Genomic DNA, 18888 nt, shown 5'->3' with positions numbered 1-18888 from the left:
TGGGCCTGGGGAAGGGGTTACCTGGCTGCACGCTCAGGGCTCTGACCGCCTCCGAGCTCCCCACTCTAGTGCGCTTTAGAGAAGTCCCACTCTAGTGGCAGTAGAGTGACTCTTGTTACCTCTTGCATCAAGGGTCACGGAGGAGAACCTAGCATATAGGAAGACTGAGAGTAGATTGTAGCAGCAGGAAAAAAAAAAAAAAAAATAGAGCAGGGAGCCTCCTGCCCGTGGAGACCCCTGTGCTCCAAAATGAGGGTTCCAGGAAACTGCCCTATTATCAGATATCAGCCCTCAAGACCAAGTCTTTGATGGATGGGCCGAACCCCCAGTCAGAGAAGCAGCTGAGCTCAGTAGCCCCCAAAGGCCCTGAGAAGCTCTGCACCTGCTGATGTTCACCTCCTGTAAGACGAGCAGCAGGGTGCACCACTTGCCAGAAAAAATCGAATAGCTCAGTTGTTTGCCCAGCGACACTCTGGGGTTCCTAAAATTTCCTGTGTCTGAAGTGGAGCCTTGGGCACCAGCTCCATTTACCGACAGTTATGTAATGAAGGAAATACTTTGAAATATGATTTTGGACTTGAGCGAGGGAAGAGCGATGGAAAGGATGGACACAGATAAAACAAAAAGAACATTTCCACATTTTCGAATTGCCAAGAGACACATGTGGCTAGTCCAGTCAGAAAGCATTATGCAATAGCCCATCTCTCTATCCCTGCTTAGCGAATCCAGCGATGACCTGTAGGAAAGTGTTGTGTTTGTTCTATCATGGAGTTATCTTGGGGTGGCGGTCGGGCACAGTGATGCCTACCGTCACCTCTCCTACGGCACAGGTGTGTCCTTGTACCTGGACAGAATTCTGAGGACCTGTAGGAGTTTTGAAGAGCTGCTTCTCTATCGCAAGCAACGTATCATTTTTCTCATGCACTTTAATTGTTAGCAGTTGTGCTTAATCCTACTTTGGGGGAAAAAAAGGACCACAAAGCCATTTGATTTCATCGTTGGCATGGCCTAGGGCTGTTTTCCACTCTAGCAGCGACCACCTAAGCCGAGCCGACTCTCATACCTCTTATGTTTTCCCCACCCAGTGATATTGAGATTTCAAGAGCACAGACTCCAAAAGCCGTGGATGTCCTTGCCAAGGAGATAGGATTGCTTGAGGATGAAATTGAAATCTACGGCAGAAGCAAAGCCAAAGTACGTCTGTCCCTGCTGGAGAGGTTAAAGGATCAAGCAGATGGAAAATACGTCTTAGTTGCTGGGTAAGACTACTTTTAAAGTCAATTTTGCTAAGAAGACATGTTTATAGAACTCTCTTTCCTATTTACATCTGTCGCCACACCCCTCGTATCCATCCTCTTCTCCAAGTTGGCATCACCTTGTCCCTTTCAGTTGACATTCCTTCATCTGACATGAGGTGGGTTTGTATTTTCAGGGCAAAACGGATGAGTCTCCTCCACAGAGTCAAGTGTAACGAGTTCCTAACCTTGCACTTGGGCTTTTTGTTTCTTATATTGTGTTTTGATCAACCTGGTTCCACCTTGGATGTTTGGTTTTGTTTTTCATGATAAAAATCAAATTAAGACTGGAGTTCCCATTGTGGCTCAGTGGTTAACGAATCCGACTAGGAACCATGAGGTTGCGGGTTCGATCCCTGGCCTCGATTGGTGGGTTAAGGATCCGGCATTGCTGTGAGCTGTGGTATAGGTCGCAGATGCTGCTTGGATCCCTTGTTGCTGTGGCTGTGGTGTAGGCCGGCAGCTACAGCTCCTATTTGACCCCTAACCTGGGAAACCTCCACATGCCACAGGAGTGGCCCTAGAAAAGGCAAAAAGACAAAAAAAAAAAAAATTAAATTAAGACTTTAAAGTGAAATATTTTGAGCTGAGCATGGACTTTTTTGGTGTTCTCCTTAAAATAACATTGAGAAATGAACAGATAATTGGGTGAAACTTAGGCTTTTTGATGACTCTTCTTAATATTTATGAATTTTCATGACAAAAACTCATTTCGTTCTTGCCTTATAGAATTGATGTTGGGCATTCACAGTTGTATTGCTCCTTTTATAAAAGGCATGGTTTTTGTAAAAAGGAGTGTTTGCTCTGCCTCTTTTTAAAAAAGAAATATAGTCACCAGCTGAAAAAAAGATAGAAAGCTAGGGATTTCAAATATTTATTTAATGTGATCTGGGGGCACAGCAGGAGACCATATAAATTCCTTTGTCTTGAAGTGTCATTGCATTGACTTACTAGTGATCTACGGGCCAAGGCTTGGGGCACAAAACCCTATTTGTAAATAGGCAGAGACATTTTTCTTTAACTGGACTTGGCTCATAGTTAACCTCATTTTAACAAGGCTAGTTATTCATGTAAGTGCCTTATTTCTTTTTCTGGTTATAAAAATCTAGCCTCCTTGGAAAACTATTCCAAAAAATACAGAACCGATAAACAAAGCATAAACGACTGTTAACATTGAGACTATCTGGATATCGTGTGTCATAAATGAGATCACCTTACACATGCTGTTCTGTAAGCAACTTGATTCTTAGCAATATGTTGGATAACTGGCTCCATGTGAGTCAGGATAGAGCTGTGTTGTCATTTTGCATGACTACGTAATGTTCCTCGGCTCACATCCCAGATTCGTCCCATGTGCTGGGGGGTGGAGCTGGGGGTGGGTGCGGTGGTCAACAGGCCTAGGATGAGGGTGGATTCCCATCTGACACGTCTTTCCAGTGCTGAGAAGCATGGTGTGGCTCAGCCATTGATAGTTGAGCTTGCTTCTGATTTTTCAAGTGTGTTGAGGTAGAAAAGGTTTGAAGATATCGTGAAGCTGTCCCACGATTTATTCATCTGATTCTGCATTGATGGGCTCTTAAATTGTTTCCTCATTTTGGTCACTATGAACAGCACTGAAATTAACAACTGTAGGCATGCGTGTCAGTGCATTTATCCAAAGATCTCCTTAGGAAAAATCCTTAGAGGTGAATTCAATTTTTCTTTCCTACAAATGAAGGGAAAACTACAAAGCCAGATAGCATCCATAATATCACCTCTTTATTTTTATTTTCTCCTCCCTCTCCTCTCCCTCTCTTCCTCCATCTCTTCTTTCTCCATCTCCTGTTACCATTTTCTAAGAGGAATGGGCAGGAGTTCCCATCTTGGCTCAGTGGTTAATGAATCTGACTAGGAACCATGAGGTTGTGGGTTCGATCCCTGGCCTCACTCAGTGGGTTAAGGATCTGGCGTTGCCCTGATCTGTGGTGTAGGTCATAGATGCGGCTCGGATCCCGAGTTGCTGTGGCTCTGGCGTAGACTGGTCGCTACAGCTCTGATTAGACCCCCAGCCTGGGAACCTCCATATGCCGAAGGTGCGACCCCAGAAAGACCAAAAATAAAAACTAAAAATAAGAGGAATGGGCAGCTTGAGTGTTTGGTGACCATATGTTGAAGGAATTCATACCTTGATGCAGCACCTTGGTTGCCTGTGGCTTGAATCTCCCCCAAACTTCCAGACTCCTGACAGCTGGATTCCCAGTCCTCCTGGGATCCTTTTCAACCTGGGAACCCAACCCTGATCTCCCCAAAACAGAGCTGCAGGAAACCTCTTCACTGAGGGAGAGTCTGGCCCCATCAGGGCAGATCTGGGAGAGGAGCTGGCTGACGTGTGGAACTGGCTACTTGTGTGGACTCCTGGATCCCAAAAGCTTGGAGCAAACATCTAGTCAGTGTTGCTTTTCTGGAAGTGCGCTTGACACAAGTCTGTTTACAGTGAATAAATGAACTCTTGGACATGAGGAACTTAAAAAGCAAATTTAGCATCTTATCCACAGATGTGCCTCCCTTCTGCCAGGTTTTCCTTGAGCTTGCTAGTGAGTTGGCTGGTTTTCTCCCCTCCTTGAGGATAGGCAGACCGAGGAATCCTTGGGAGGGAGTGCTCTCAGGTTACCAAGGACAAACCACGCAGGGATGTTCCTATGGAGTGGCTGGGATTTACTGTTTTGAGCTTATCAGTTTGGGAAATGAAAGCACAAATCTAGACATGGCCCAGCCCTTCTCGGGAATGCAGAATTGACACTTCTAAAACAAAACCTCTGGTCATATTTATATCAGACTCCTAACCTGAATGTTGCTGTCCAGGCCTGGCCTCTAGCCACGTGCTGGAAAGTGACCACCAGCACGGCTGCCCAGGATTGCCAGCCCACTAGAACTTCATTCTACACTGTCCCTTTTTTTTTTAGGGCCACACCTGTGGCATATGGAGGTTCCCAGGCTAGGGGTCGAATCAGAGCTATAGCCGCCAGCCTACATCATAGCCACAGCACCGTCAGAACTGAGCCACGTCTTCGCCGTACACCACAGCTCACAGCAACACTGGATCCTTAACCCACTGAGTGAGGCCAGGGATCGAACCGGCATCCTCAGGGATACTAGTCAGATTCGTTTCTGCTGAGCCACAACAGGAACTCCTACACTGTCCCTTTGTATGTGGAACTGAGCTAAAGGGATTGGGCTGCCATGGTGTACATAGAAGTGAGAATTAAACCTGAATTCTCAAATACAGATTGAACCCCAAGAGATCAACAGTTCTTTTTCTGAGATTGTGGTGTAAGTTCCCTTACAGAATGAAGCCCTCTGAAGAAACAAATATCAAATTGGGTCTTTTCAACTGCTTTGGAAAAATAAGCTGTGGGGGATTTTGAGATATATGTGCATCTGTTGCTGAGCTTGAAGGTTTTTAGAAAAGATAAAACCACGCTGTATTCTGAGAGGAACCATCTCCCCTCACCAACACAACAAGAGATTTTTTTTAAAATATTTTTTGATAGGTGGATGTTTGAGATCAGTGTAAAACCGCAAGGCAGCATCCTGATTGGAGTTCCCGTTGTGGCTCAGTGGTTAACGAGTCCGACTAAGAACCGTGAGGTTGAGGGTTCAATCCCTGGCCTTGCTCAGTGGATTAAGGATCCAGCGTTGCTGTGAGCTGTGGTGTAGGTCACAGACGCGGCTTGGATTCCGCCTTGTTGTGGCTCTGGTGTGGGCTGGTGGCTACAGCTCTGATTAGACCCCTAGCCTGGGAATTCCATGTGCCGCAGGAACAGCCCTAGAAAAAGCAAAAAGACAAAAAAAAAAAAAAACAAAACCCCACAAGGCAGTCATTTTATGTTTACTTTTTGTCTTTTTAGGGCCACACCCACAGCATGTGGAGGTTCCCAGGCTAGGGGTCAAATCAGAGCTGTAGACACCGGCCTACACCACAGCCACAGCCACGCGGGATCCGAGCCATGTCTTCAACTTACACCGCACACAGCTCAAGGCAGCTCAGGTCCTTAACCCACTGAGCGAGGCCAGGGATTGAACCTGCATCCTCATGAATACTGGTCGGGTTCGTTAACCCGAGCTGAGCCATGGTGGGAACTTATAATCTAAAATGAAAACTTCATTTGAAATAAAATCATCTTTAGTTTTGCTCACGTTAATTATAGAAAAGTGATGTTATCAAGCCATTTGCAGCTTCTTTAGAAAAATTATTTACTCCATGAAGTGGAGAACTTTCTTACCTTTTTCAAGAACGTTTTTAAATTCTGAAAATGATATTGGCTCAATGGATAAAAATGTAGCACAAAGAAAAGTAAAAAGACTGAGAAAACTGGAGTTCCCGTCGTGGCTCAGTGGTAACGAATTCTACTAGTATCCATGAGGTCGTGGGGGTTTGATTTGTGGCCTTGCTCACGTGGCTTGAGGATCTGGCCTGGCCGTGGCTGGAAGCTACATCTCCGATTTAACCCTTAGCCTGGGAACTTCTATATGCTACAGGTGCAGCCCAAAAAAGCCCCTTCCCTCCAAAAAGGAGAAACCGAATGTTTCATTACTAAGAACTCTAAAAAAATTGTCTATTTCCTTCCAGAACTTTATCCCTGCATCTGTCCTTTTTACACATTGAAATTATTACAATAAATACCATTTTGGGTCCTGCTTTTATCCCGAAATACTATAACCTAAGTCTTCTCTCATGCTTTAGAAGAATTCAGATACCCAAGTGATTTTTCAGTAAACCTAAATAACAATATATTTGTTATTGAGCATTGGAATTTATGTGTGTGTGTGTGTGTGTATATATATATATATATATATATATATATATATATAATTTAAATATATCACCAGGGGCATCACAATATTAAATGATGGGATTTAAAAATATTATCCTGTTAATAACCCCATTGCAGAACAGACTAATTCATTTTCAAAAGCTGTCCTTCCAGCATTAGAATTTCTTAGTCCGTCAGAATCATCTGTATTTCATCAGCTCCACTTTGCTTGGTATTTACACCTACACATCACTTTATTTGCTCTGCCTGACAAAATGAAAAGTATTGGGAATTGCTCAGGGAAATATGCCAAAAGAATCTTAGGGGCTCTTGAGTTTTGCATATTTTCCCAGTTATACTAATGAAAAGGAATTTGTTTGAGAACTTGACGCGGAGTGCAGCTGCAGGCCACTGCGAGCGTATGCAGGATGGGTCTCCCCCAGCCCGGCCCTGATTTCCACGCACAGGTTTTGAGAATATTGTTAATCAGCTATAATTAAAAAATTAAAAAGAATAACAGGGAGTTCCCATGGTGGCGCAGCGGAAACAATCTGACTCGCACCCATGAGGATGAAGGTTCGATCCCTGGCCTCGCTCAGTGGGTCCAGGATCCGGCGTTGCCGTGAGCTGTGGTGTAGGTCACAGACGCGGCTCGGATCCTGTGTTGCTGTGGCTCTGGCGTAGGCCAGCAGCTACAGCTCCAATTCGACCCCTAGCCTGGGAACCTCCATGTGCCAAAGGTTAGGACCTAAAAAGACAAAAAAGAAAAAAAAAGGGGGGGGATAACAAAAAACAAAAGATTTTAGAGCTATTTTAAAAAAGAGAGAATTCTCTGAGTCACTTGGACTAGCAGTTTAAAAAAAAAAAAGCCCAAATGTAAAGTCTGTGAATAGACTGAAGGTCACATTAAAGAAAAATTAACTATTCACATCACTATTTTTCCTTCTGTGGAGTGCCAAATATTTTATTTTTACTTATTTATTTATTTTTTGCCTTTTCTAGGGCCGCTCCCGCAGCAAATGGAGGTTCCCAGGCTAGGGGTCGAATTGGAGCTGTGGCTCTACCCCAGAGCCACAGCAACACGGGATCCAAGCCTCGTGTGCAACCTACACCACAGCTCACGGCAACGCCGGATCGTTAACCCACTGAGCAAGGCCAGGGATCGAACCCGCAACCTCATGGTTCCTAGTCGGATTCGTTAACCACTGCGCCACAACGGGAACTCCCTATTTTTATTTATTTTTTAAATATTTCAAATTATCTTGATCCGTGAAAAAGTAACTTTTATTGATGTTTCTAAGATTTTGATTTTCAGCTTCGAGTAGCTGTTTAAATATCTTGTGAATTTTTCTTCCATTTGCATTCCTTGCAGGACAGAACAAAGGCATTTTGAAGCTGGCAGGGCCTTTGAACTGTTTGCCTCAAAGTGTGATGGAGAACACAACCAAGTCCACTGTGGTTATTCATTTTTGTCGTTAGGTTTAAAAAGGTTTTAAAAAGCTTCCTAAATCCTGCAGGTGCCTGGGATAAGTGATATATATTCATATGGTTTATGAAGCAAAGAGGCTTAGAGGTCACGGTTAGACCCATGGCGAGTGGCAATAGTACTGTCCAACAGGATTCTAGATTTTGAAAATGAATCCCAGTTTTGTGGCTTCTCTTTGCATAAGCAGTCTCTCTGACCTTTGAGTCAGTGGTAAGCTTCTTTTAGTGCATGTGCAAATTGGCACAGTATTTGAATACATTTTTACTGTAGTTGATAATAAATAATGTTTGTCTCAGAAAAGGTGTCATTCCTTTTCCTGACATTTTATGCTCCTCTGGGCAAGGACAGGTGACAGAAATACAGTGGGAAAAGCCCTTCGCTTGGAGTAATAATGGCTTCTGAAAAGTTAGATAATAAGCATGAAATGAGTGCTGTGGAAAATCGGAGGGAACAGATAAATCTGCTGGGAGAAGATGAGGAAGATAATGAACCAAAACCATAGTTTCAGCTCCATAAACTCCAAGTTCTTTTTCTACAGAAAACAAAATCAGATTAGCATGGTACTTATCCAGAGTTTCCATTGTGGCGCAGTATAAGCAAACCCAACTAGTATCCATGAGGACATGGGGTTCGATCCCTGGCCTCGATCAGTGGGTTAAGGATCCAGTGTTGCCGTGGGCTGTGGTGTATGTCGCAGACACGGCTCAGATCCCGCATTGCTGTGGCTGTGGTGTAGGCTGACAGCTACAGCTCCATTTCGACCCCTAGCCTGGAAACTTCCATATGTCACTGGTGCGACCCTAAAAAAAAAGAAAAAAAATGATGGTGCTTATCCCTTCCTAAGGCAACTGGATACTTTGGAATCTGAGCTAAGGATACTGGGACAACAATTACATCAAATTTCGATGCCAAATGTAGGAATGAGATGAAATAAAACTTCTCATTGTAGCTCTCCTTTGATTGCTCGCAATAAATACTTCCTGCTTTCTGATTTTCCTGAAGTGTATTCGTTGGCCGAACGCTCAGCAGTGCTGTGTTTCTAATTAAGAGTTGGATGCTTAGCTGAAGTTTTCAAGAGGTCATCTCTGGGCGTGTCTGCTTTTGGCTGTCTCTCGCAGCGATGCAAGGGTATCCTTGGGGATGAAAATGCAATCCTTCATGTGACACATTGAAGCGAAGCCTCCGTTCCTTTGCAAGCAGTGCCGGGCAGTACATCCTCAGTCTCCCCGACGCTGGACCTGCATCTTCCTTGCCGAAGATTGCGATGCCTGCGGCTTTTAGTTGGAGGTGTGCTTCACCGAGCAGAGTTCTGATGGCCACTCCAGCTTCTACACACCCCCCTCCTCGCCCCCCAGTGACCTTGTTACCAAATCCAGCGACCTTAATACTGCTCTGTCTTAGTTTCCTTTTTTTTTTTTTTTTTTTTTTTGTCTTTTTAGGGCCTCATCCACGGTATATGAAAGTTCCTGGGCCAGGGGTCAAATCAGACCTGTAACCGCAGGCCTACGTACGCCACAGCCACAGCAAGGCAGGATCCTTAACCCACGGAGCAAGGCCAGGGATCAAACCCACATCCTCAGGGATACCAGTCCGGTTCGTTACTGCTGAGCCATGACGGGAACGCCTGTCTTAGTTTCGTTTTGCTCTCTACTTTCAACTCTTCCCTAAGAGACACTGTTCCTAACCATTCTGTCCTTGTCCCTTTTTGTCCTCTGCTCAAGCTCACTGTCTGATCTCCCCCGTTCCCACCCTTGAAAGGACTCATCAGTATCGTTAACAGTTCCCATCCACGGAAATCATCTAGTGACGTCAGAGGACTTGGCCTGGGTTGGAGTTCCAGCTCTACTACTTCCTGTGGGGCCTGGGGCAAGTTTCTTAAAACCCCTGCATCTCAGGGTCCTCGTCTCTCAAATGCTGATGAAAGTTAAGCCACTAAATATGGAGCACAGAACCTAGCATATGAACTACCCCAAACCCACGCTCGCTTTTACCTGGCCTGGGCTTATTCTTTTGTCGGTGTCAGCTTAGCTGTTACTTCCTCCAGGACGCCTTCCCTGATGCCCCAAGTCTAATTAGATCATCCTTCCACGTGCTCTCATAATGCAGTCCAATTGCCTCGTTTCCCCTCTCCGTGTTTCTCCTGTTCATTGTCACTCCGATTTCTCTCTGCACAGCTCCCATCAGCCATAAGCTCTGGGCGGTCAGCAGTGGAGTCCAGCGTGGCTCTCATTGTGGTCCCATGCTCTAGTTGCCTGGGCATGGTGGGACTTCATACATCTTTGCTGAAAGAATGATTGATTGTATTGCTCTGGGGGTCTGATAGTTTGTGGTCCCATGGCTGGGTTTTGTAGATCAGAAAACTCTGTCGTCAGTTTTATTGTGGTTGAGTATCCTAGACAATCTGGCTCACACCATCTAACTCATCAAAGGGCAAATCATAAGCCAAATAAGTTTTTAAAACTTGTAGCAATGGTTAGATTACGCTAAGGAGCAATTTCCTGGGTTCTTTCTTGGGAATGTGATGCATACCTGTCTCATTACTCAATACTATGATGTTTTGTGTCTGTGTTTTGAATCTGATGCTTTGTTGTGTGGGTGTGTGGTCAGCCAAGGCCCTAGAACAGCATCTCCTCAGTGCTCTTAGGACCTGAGGACTTTCCAAGTATTTGAGGAGCTGTTGCATGGGAACAAGCCGCACAAACTCCATTCCTGGTCTGTCTTGACATGGCCTTTAAGGTCTCAGGGAAGAGGCTTGTTTGACAGAGTTGTACTTGATTCGTGGCTGAAGCTTCAAATGGAAAATATGAGATCTTTGTTTTGCTTGTTTGTGTATGTCTTTGTGTTGTGTATGCATGGCATTGCCAAAATACATTCATAAAAGAACTCTAATTAATTGACCTAAAGGAAATTCAGCACTTACATTCTCAAAATACCTAAAGTAAATTAATTTTTGGTTCATGTGAACTACAAAACGTTGAGTATTCGATATTCATTATTAGCTGTTAATATTAAAGTTTGTTGATCTAATGTAGACATGTCTTTAGAGTCATCACCATTAAGTATGTTACCTTATTGTATTATATTACCTTATTGTATTATAATACCTTATTGTAGGAGGCTACAGAAATGCATTTATCTCCTTTTTAGGACAAAGAACTTGTCTAACTGTACAATTTATCAGGGAACGAATGGGCCATTCTGGAGGTGACGAGCCTCTAACACGGCTTGTCTTCCGACATGGTGGGACAAGCCACGGATGCTGATACTAGAAGGAGACGGATAAATGGGGAAGTTAGGGTCCCTTCTAATTGAGAGTCTGGCCATGCCTTGCCACACATGCACCCTTGACTTAGGCCTGGTGCCCACATAATGCCCCCAGTAAACCGCCCCAGAAGAGCAAATGCCAAATTATCCATCAGCAAAAAATGACATCGGCTGAATTATTTAAATCGTTTTGACGGATGAGTTGATGCTCTTTGTGGAAGTTGATAATATGATTGGCACTCCTGCTGGCTTCACTTTGCTTTCCTGGGTCTCTTGGTAAAGAGGTGGTTTACTGTAGCATAAGCATAGTCTGTGTGATGTGAGTAGACGATGAAGGCCCAAGAAAATGGAATGATTCAGTGCATTTTGGAGTGGCCTGGTCTCAACCAGTCTCTTCCAGTTTGGTTCTTGTACCAGAGATTGATTTTGCATAGGTTGTCTGGGAAATACTATTAAACTTACCTTTTTTCCCTCCCAAATCAGGATCACACCCACCCCTCTCGGAGAAGGGAAAAGTACAGTTACCATCGGGCTTGTGCAGGCGATGACTGCCCACCTCAACGTCAACTCCTTTGCCTGTCTGAGGCAGCCGTCTCAAGGACCGACTTTCGGAGTTAAAGGTAGTTGATTTAGCAATAGTTTCGTTTGCAGAGCAAAATTTAGGGAGGAGAAAAGTAATTTAGGAACTCCCATTGTGGCTCAGTGGGTTAAGAACACGACATAGCATCAGGACGCAGGTTCAGGCCCTGGCCTCAGTGGGTTAAGGATCTGGTGCTGCCATGAGCTGCGGCGCAGGTCGCAGATGCGGCTCAGATGTGGCTGCAGTGCAGGCCTGCAGCTGCAGCTCCGCTTTGACCCCTTGCCTGGGAACTTCCATAATATGCCTCAGGTGCGGCCCTAAAAAGAAAAAAAGAAAGAAAAGTTTTTAAAAGAGCCTCATCGACAAAAGCGGAGTTAAACCTTATCAGGGGAACTGGTACATTGCATCCCCAGCCCCGCCCTGCACACTCAGGAGGTGGTGGTTTTTCCGAGCTAAGCCTCCCACGAGGGAGCTGCGGGAGCCCCTCTCAGGAAGCCATTGCCTTGGTTCCCTTCAGTGGCCGGGCTCTTGCTCAGGAGTCCAGCCTGGAGCAGCAGCTTTCCTTTTAATCAGTGTCTTCTTTGCTGAGCGGTTGGGAAACTCTGCCCTTCCTAGTGGGGTTTTGTCCTCCCAGCCAAGGTAAAAACGTCTTTCCATGCAAACACTTAGAGACTCTTTGGGTCTGCCCCCAAGCCTCCTCTCTTTGGGAGTTGCCATGTGGGCCCTAAGGAGCCCTGGAAACGGGCTGAGGGCAGCGAGGCGTGATCAGGTGCCTCTTTGGCTGTGGTTGGGCTGACATCTGGCAGCCCCACACCCGCTAGGCTTTCTTCATTGATTTACCATGAATCATTCTTCAGGTCACTTTATAACAGCATTTATGGCTTCAATTACTGCTTGTTCTCAGTACTTTGTGGGTTTTAGCAATATTATATTTATATTACTGTTAGAAATATTAATAACTGCTAACTTTAAGTACTCTTAGAATGTCATACGTTATGTAGTGCAGTGCCCACTAGACTCGCACCAGAAGGCTGAGGTTTAGTGACTATGTCTCTTACCGCTGTGTGACCTCTAGCCAGTCATAACCTCTCTGGGCCACATGTGTAAAAGTGTAAAAGGCTTCCGTATAGTGTCAGGCTTACTAGCTTCATGTGAGGACCAAACGAGATAGTATGTCTAAAGTAGGGTGAACTGGGAGTTCCCTACGTGGCTCAGCAGTTAACGATCCCAAATAGAATCCATGAGGATGTAGGTTCAATCCCCGGCCTCACTCAGTGCTTTAGAATCTGGCGTTGCTGTGGCTCTGGCATAGACTGGCAGCTGCAGCTCCGATTCGACCCCTAGCCTGGGAACATCCATATGCCACAGATACAGCCCTAAAAACCAAAAAAAAAGTAGGATGCACTATAAAATGATGTGGACACAAAAGGTATCTTTGTTTTAGGAAAGAGAAGTCTCGTTAATGGTATTTTGAGAGGTCAGCAGCATACAAATCATATATAACATTATTCAGAAGTTTATAGTGTGTTAGTCTCAGTTTATGGCAGCTTTTATTTAGCAACGATTTTTATGTACATTTTCGCTGAAGCATAGCCGCATAGATCTGATAGAGCTAATCAAGTACTCTCCTGTTTGCTGTAAGGGTATTTGCTATATTATACTTCTTTTTTTCGGCAAAGAAACCCAAAGTCCTTAAATTACATCGTGGGACAGAGTATGAGCTTTCTCCCCTTCTGTTCTGCTTCGAGAGACAGGTCTTGTTTGCCACTGCCTGTTGTTATTACATCTTGGTGGGTACACGCTCTTGGGCTTGGGGAGCTGTGTCTCTGGGGCTCCCGTGTAGCTGTACTTGGGAACTCGTCTCACGTGGTGTCTGCTCTGTTGTTCAGGAGGAGCTGCCGGTGGTGGATACGCCCAGGTCATCCCTATGGAAGAGGTAAGATTTCAGAGAGACACGTGTCATGTGTCCCTGTTTCCTTCCTGGAACCTTTTTTCTGTGCTCCTATAAATAGAGGCCCACAGCATTTTATCCTCCATCCCAAGGCCTAGAGGCTCTGAAAACCAGAAATGTTTGCATGAGGCAATTTGGGGGCAAAACCTGACAATTAGGTTCACTTACGGATTTGGTTGATGCCGCTTGGTGTAAATATTCATGTATTTTGCTGCAGAAATACAGATTTTGATAAATGGATGCTCACCTGGGCCCCCTTGGAATGTTTTACAGATAAATTGTATGTCTGTCACACTACCTTTCTAAATTCCACAAAAGTCTGAATCCCAAAGCCCATCTCAAGGGTTCTGGATGAGGGGAGGCAGACCTGTCCTGCCCAATTCCGGAAGTTGAGACTCTAGAATCTCATATGGTCGGCTGTCTGTATCCACAGGTCCTACATCATGTTTTGGCCAACTGCAGATCAGAAGTACTCAGTTAGAAAAAACTTCCAGAACATTTCAAAAAGTAAAACTTGAATTTACCACATATAGGCAACTGTGTACCTGATATTTACATTGTAGCAGGTATTATACTCGTCTAGAGATTATTTTAATGATACAGGAGGTTGTGTGTATGTGACATGCAGATACGATGGTATTTTAGATAGGGGACTCTGAGGGTCTGTGAGTTTTGGTATCTGCATGGGTCCTGAATCCCCCCGGAGTTACTGAGGGACAACCATAGCCCCAAAGAAAATGGTTAGAGTGCCAGTGGCGACAATTCTGGCTTCTTCAAGACCTCCTTTTGTATCCTGCATAACACTTCCTGGTCTCCTGGATTTAATCAGAGAACAGGTCCCACCAGTTCCACTCCCTGCATCAGCCTTTTTTTTTTTTATTTTTAGGGCCACACCCATGGCATATGGAAGTTCCCAGGCTAGGGGTTGAATCAGAGCTGTAGCTGCCATCCCATACCACAGCCACAGCGACGCCAGATTCAAGCAACGTCTGCGACCTACACCACAGCTCATTGCAATGTGGGATCTTTAATCCACTGAGCAAGGCCAGGGATTGAACCTGCGTCCTCATGGATGCCAGTCAAATTCGCTTTCAGTGAGCCATAACGGGAACTCCCAGCCTCTCTTCCTTTTTTTTTTTTTTTTTTTTTTTTTTGCATATTCAGGCTGAACCTGCAGCATATGGAGGTTCCCAGGCTAGGGGTCAAATTGGAGCTGCCCATCAATGGAACTCTGTTGCTTATTGGAAATTAAGTTTTTGGAGTTCCGGTGGTGGTGCAGCTCAGATCCTGCATTGCTGTGGCTGTGCTATAGCCCGGCAGATGTAGCTCCAATTAGACCTACAATTAGAACATCCATATGCCACGGGTACAGACCTAAAAAGAAAAAAAAAAAAATTAAGTTTTCAAAAGCTATACATGTATTCTTTGTATATTTGCATGTATTTGCATGTACTCTTTATAACTCTTTGCAAAAGTGAAAATTTGGAAACAACTTAAATATCCAGACATAGGAGACTAAAAAATTTTGGTACATCTGTGTGATTATATACAGCCCCTTAACTAACTCTACACAAATGAGATTATTACGTAATAATAAGTTTTTAAAAAGAAGTTCACAAATTACAAGCATGATGATTCTATAAATAATAATCATGTGTATGCATAAGATTAGAAGGAAAATAACAGAATTATAGGGTCGATGTATTTTTTTTTTTTTCTGTTTCTCAGTCAGTACACTGCGGTTGTGTTTTTTCTATTTCTCAGGCTTTCTGTCATATTTTGTAATCTCTTGCTACTGTTCGTCTTATTCCCTATATTCAAAAGTGCATTTGATATGCTACCATTTTCTTCATTACAAAACAGTGCATAAAAGTAAATGAAAACCAAAATAAGGAAACCAATCATTAAGTCCGTCAGAATTGTTTCACTCTTAACCTGAGAAAGGAAGAATTTGCAGTAGAAAGTCTGCTCCCATGTTCTTTGTTGTCAAACGTAAGACCTTGACAATGAAGTTCTGATTTAGGCTATTTGATGGATCTAACTCATTCTATGAATATGTAATTCAGGTCATGTTTTATTTATTCGAAAAGTCCTTGAATACTGGGATGATTGCTTGAAACAACTAGAAAGATGTTTTCATTTCATGTCTAGTTCAACCTTCACCTGACTGGAGACATTCACGCCATCACCGCTGCCAATAACTTGCTGGCCGCTGCCATTGACACAAGGATTTTGCATGAAAACACTCAAACAGATAAGGTGAGAAAGCCTCCTTGGTGGCTATTTTTGAGCATTTTATCCTGGGATTCCTGGATTCTTGAGTTTATGGAGAAAGTTTGGAGTCTATAAGTTCTCTGAATTTGTATTCAAAATTTTGTGATTCTTATGAACGTCCTTCTTTCTTAAGGAGAGAGGATCTATATACATTGGTCAAATTCTCAAGTGGGCTTAGGACACTGCCGAGTTTGGGGGAGAATTATGCTGGTTGCATTAATAATTCTTGGAGATGAGCCCTTAGTTTTAAAGGTTGTTGGAAGTTCCTACTGTGGGGCAATGAGAGTGGTGGCATCTTGGGAGCACTGGAATGGAATTCCCATTGTGGCTCAGTGGGTTACAAACCCAATTAGTATCCCTGAGGATGTGGTTTGATCCCTGGCCTTGCTCAGTGGGTTAAGTATCCAGCGTTGCTGTGGAGTAGTTCACAGACATGGCTTGGATCCGGCTTGGCTGTGGCTGTGGCTGGCAGCTACAGTTTTGATTCAACTCCTGGCCTGGAAACTTCCATATGCCGCAGGTGCGGCCTTAAAAAGCCAAAAAATAAAAAAATATATATTAAAAAAGGTAATTGGTAGACCAGTCTTTTCATTTTGCCCATAGATCTAATCTCTGGTCTATACTAAGGAGATTTGAGAGATTCCTTTTGAAGGTGCTAATGTTACATGCAGCTCTCCTAGATGCCCTGTTAAACAGACTCCGTTTGGGGGCTTCAAGTGTGTAAAATCTGAGAGGCAAACTACACACCTGAAGGGACAGACTACCAGGTACTAATTCCTCAGAGAAAGGATGTGGGTGAATGTGGGAATTTCTGGCACATTTTCAAGGGTCCTGACTTCTTCTAGTTAAACTCACTCCCTAGTGAGTTTTTAAAGCCAAATACCAAATACAGATATTGAGATAAATTTTAATTTGATAGTTACAAGGCTCTAGATCAAGAAGTATATTTTCATGCAAACTCTTTACAATGTGCATTGTTTCAGATCTAGTCAGATTTATTAAAATGGCAGGACTTAAGTCTAAATTGTTTACATTAGCCAAGAATTTTAATAGAGTCTATAATCTAAACAGTGTGGTTATAAATGTAATGAACTTTGTCATATTCTGTAAATTGTCCAAGTTCATGGTTGGCCCTAAAACTTTTGTGGGGTTTTGTTTTTGTTTTGCATTTTTAGGCTCTGTATAATCGACTGGTTCCTTCAGTGAATGGTATTCGAGAATTTTCAAAAATTCAACTTGCTCGGCTAAAAGTAAGTTTCCAGTTAGTGGTTGCTGTGAAAGAAAATAGGGACTTAGGTTGTGGCTCAGTGGTAACGAAGCCAACTAGCATCCATGAGGACTCGGGTTCGATCCCTGGCCTTGCTCAGTGGGTTAAGGATCCCGTGCTGCCGTGAGCTTCGGTGTAGGTCGAAGACGTAGCTGGGATCCTGTGTTGCTGTGGCTGTGGTGTAGGCTGGCGGCTACCGCTTGGATTCAGCCCCTAGCCTGGGAACCTCCATATGCTGTGGGAGCGGCCCTAAAGACACCAAAAAAAGAAAAAGTGAAAAAGAAAATATCTTGGAAACAAATGAGAAGAATCGTCAAAGCCAGAAATTTTGAACTTAATTTGAATTGGGGTTTTGGGATATTAAACTCTTAAGAGACAGAACAGTGTAGCAGAGAATGCACAGAACCAGATGCTTGAGGCCTGAATCTGAATCTTGCACCAAAAAGCAGATGGACAAATTAGTCCACCTTTGTGGATGTCAGCTGCTTCATCTACAAAACAAGAGGACCTCTGGAGTTCCACTGGTGGGTCAGCAGAAACAAATCTGACTGGTGTCCATGAGGAAGCAGGTTTAATCCCTGCCCTCGCTCAGTGGCTGAAGGATCCCGCAATTGCCGTGAACTGGGGTATAGGGTGCAGACATGGCTCAGATCTGGTGTTGGCTGTGGCTGTGGCCTAGGCTGGCAGCTGCAGCTTCAATTCGACCGCTAGCCTGGGAATCTCCATATGCCACAGGTGCAGCCCTAAAAAGACAAACAAACAAAATTAACAAATTAAAAAAAAAAAAAAAAGAGGACTGCTTGCTGATCTCGAGTCCTGAGGTTTTTCCTCTTTCACAAAACGTATTAACTTTCTAAGAAATAAGATTGAGCCTTTGAACATTCATCTATTTCAGTTCTTATTGCAGGAAGATACTAAGATTGTGTATGTCCTTTTAGGTTGTATTTGTATATGTGCCCTTCTTATCCGTAGTATCACTTCCAAGGGCTATTTTCTATTTAAAGTCCTGCTAACCCCCTAGATTTCCCCTCGCTCTTTTTCTGGCATCAAAGGTAACTTTAGTGGTAGAATTGACAGCCACGGGTTGGTGAAAATTGGTCTAAAAACTTCATCCCCTTCCTTCCTTCAGAACCAAGTTCAGTTTGTTGAGAATAATGCACAATATTCTACCCTCTGCAGCTACGACATGTATCATTTCTGTTTCCCAGATTCTTTTCTTATATTTTATTTGTATTTTACACTAAAAAGCATTTTTTTAGAATGTTTCCTTCATGCAAAGAGATACATTAAAAGCATTAACCTTGTTTCCTAATGGAATTAGAGATCACTTGAAAACAGACATAACTCTTACTTGAATTTATTGGTACTTATTGTTTGAAAAGAAGAACTAGTGAACTGGAGCATCAATTAGAAGAACAACATGGGCACAGCATGGGGTGACTGTGTAGAGAGCCTGTAGCCACCACAGACACAGCGATTGTTCTGTGCGTGCTGTCACCCGAACTGTCACCTGTCAGTTTTATTACCATTGAGTTTTTTTGGGGGGGGGGGCATCCACCTATGGCATATGGAGTTCCTGAGACAGGGATCAGACCCGAGTTGCAATTGTGACCTAAGCCACAGATTCAGCAATGCTGGATCCTTAACCCACTGTGCGGGCGAGGTTTGAACCTGTGTCACGGGGCTCCCAAGACGCTGCTGATCCCTTTGCGCCATAGCAGGAACACCTTGCCTGTCAGGGTTTGGTTTGGTCTGGTCTGGTTTTGCTTTATAGTGCGGCATCCTCAGCATGTGGACGTTCGCAGGCTAGTGGTCTAATCGGAGCTGCAGCTGCCAGCCTACACCACAGATACAGGAACACCAGATCCGAACCATGTTGCTCGAGGCAACCCCAGATCCTTAAACCCTGAGTGAGGCCAGGGATTGAACCCTCCATCCTTGTGGTTACTAGTTGGGTTGTTACCACTGAGCCACAAGG

General features: G+C 44.0%; 1 protein-coding gene across 3 annotated transcripts in view; it reads left to right on the top strand.

Moving 5' to 3' along the window:
- Window positions 1–18888, top strand: part of MTHFD1L (methylenetetrahydrofolate dehydrogenase (NADP+ dependent) 1 like) — a 190682-nt gene that overhangs the window by 48327 nt on the left and 123467 nt on the right. For all 3 annotated transcript variants that reach the window (XM_021086779.2, XM_085023849.1, XM_085023856.1), the window contains 5 exons: window positions 1086–1259; window positions 11322–11458; window positions 13308–13354; window positions 15521–15628; window positions 16819–16893. In XM_021086779.2, the coding sequence (XP_020942438.2) occupies window positions 1086–1259; window positions 11322–11458; window positions 13308–13354; window positions 15521–15628; window positions 16819–16893 (541 nt within the window). The remainder of the gene's footprint in view (window positions 1–1085; window positions 1260–11321; window positions 11459–13307; window positions 13355–15520; window positions 15629–16818; window positions 16894–18888) is intronic.

This window comes from Sus scrofa, chromosome 1 (genome assembly GCF_054392235.1).
Source record: "Sus scrofa isolate SSC_HxYL_T2T_F1_AM1 chromosome 1, Sscrofa_HxYL_maternal_Yorkshire_Landrace_v2.0, whole genome shotgun sequence".
In the NCBI taxonomy this organism is placed as follows: Eukaryota; Metazoa; Chordata; class Mammalia; order Artiodactyla; family Suidae; genus Sus; species Sus scrofa.
The sequence above is the reverse complement of the archived record's forward strand: the minus strand, read 5'-3'. Positions and strand labels throughout refer to the sequence as shown.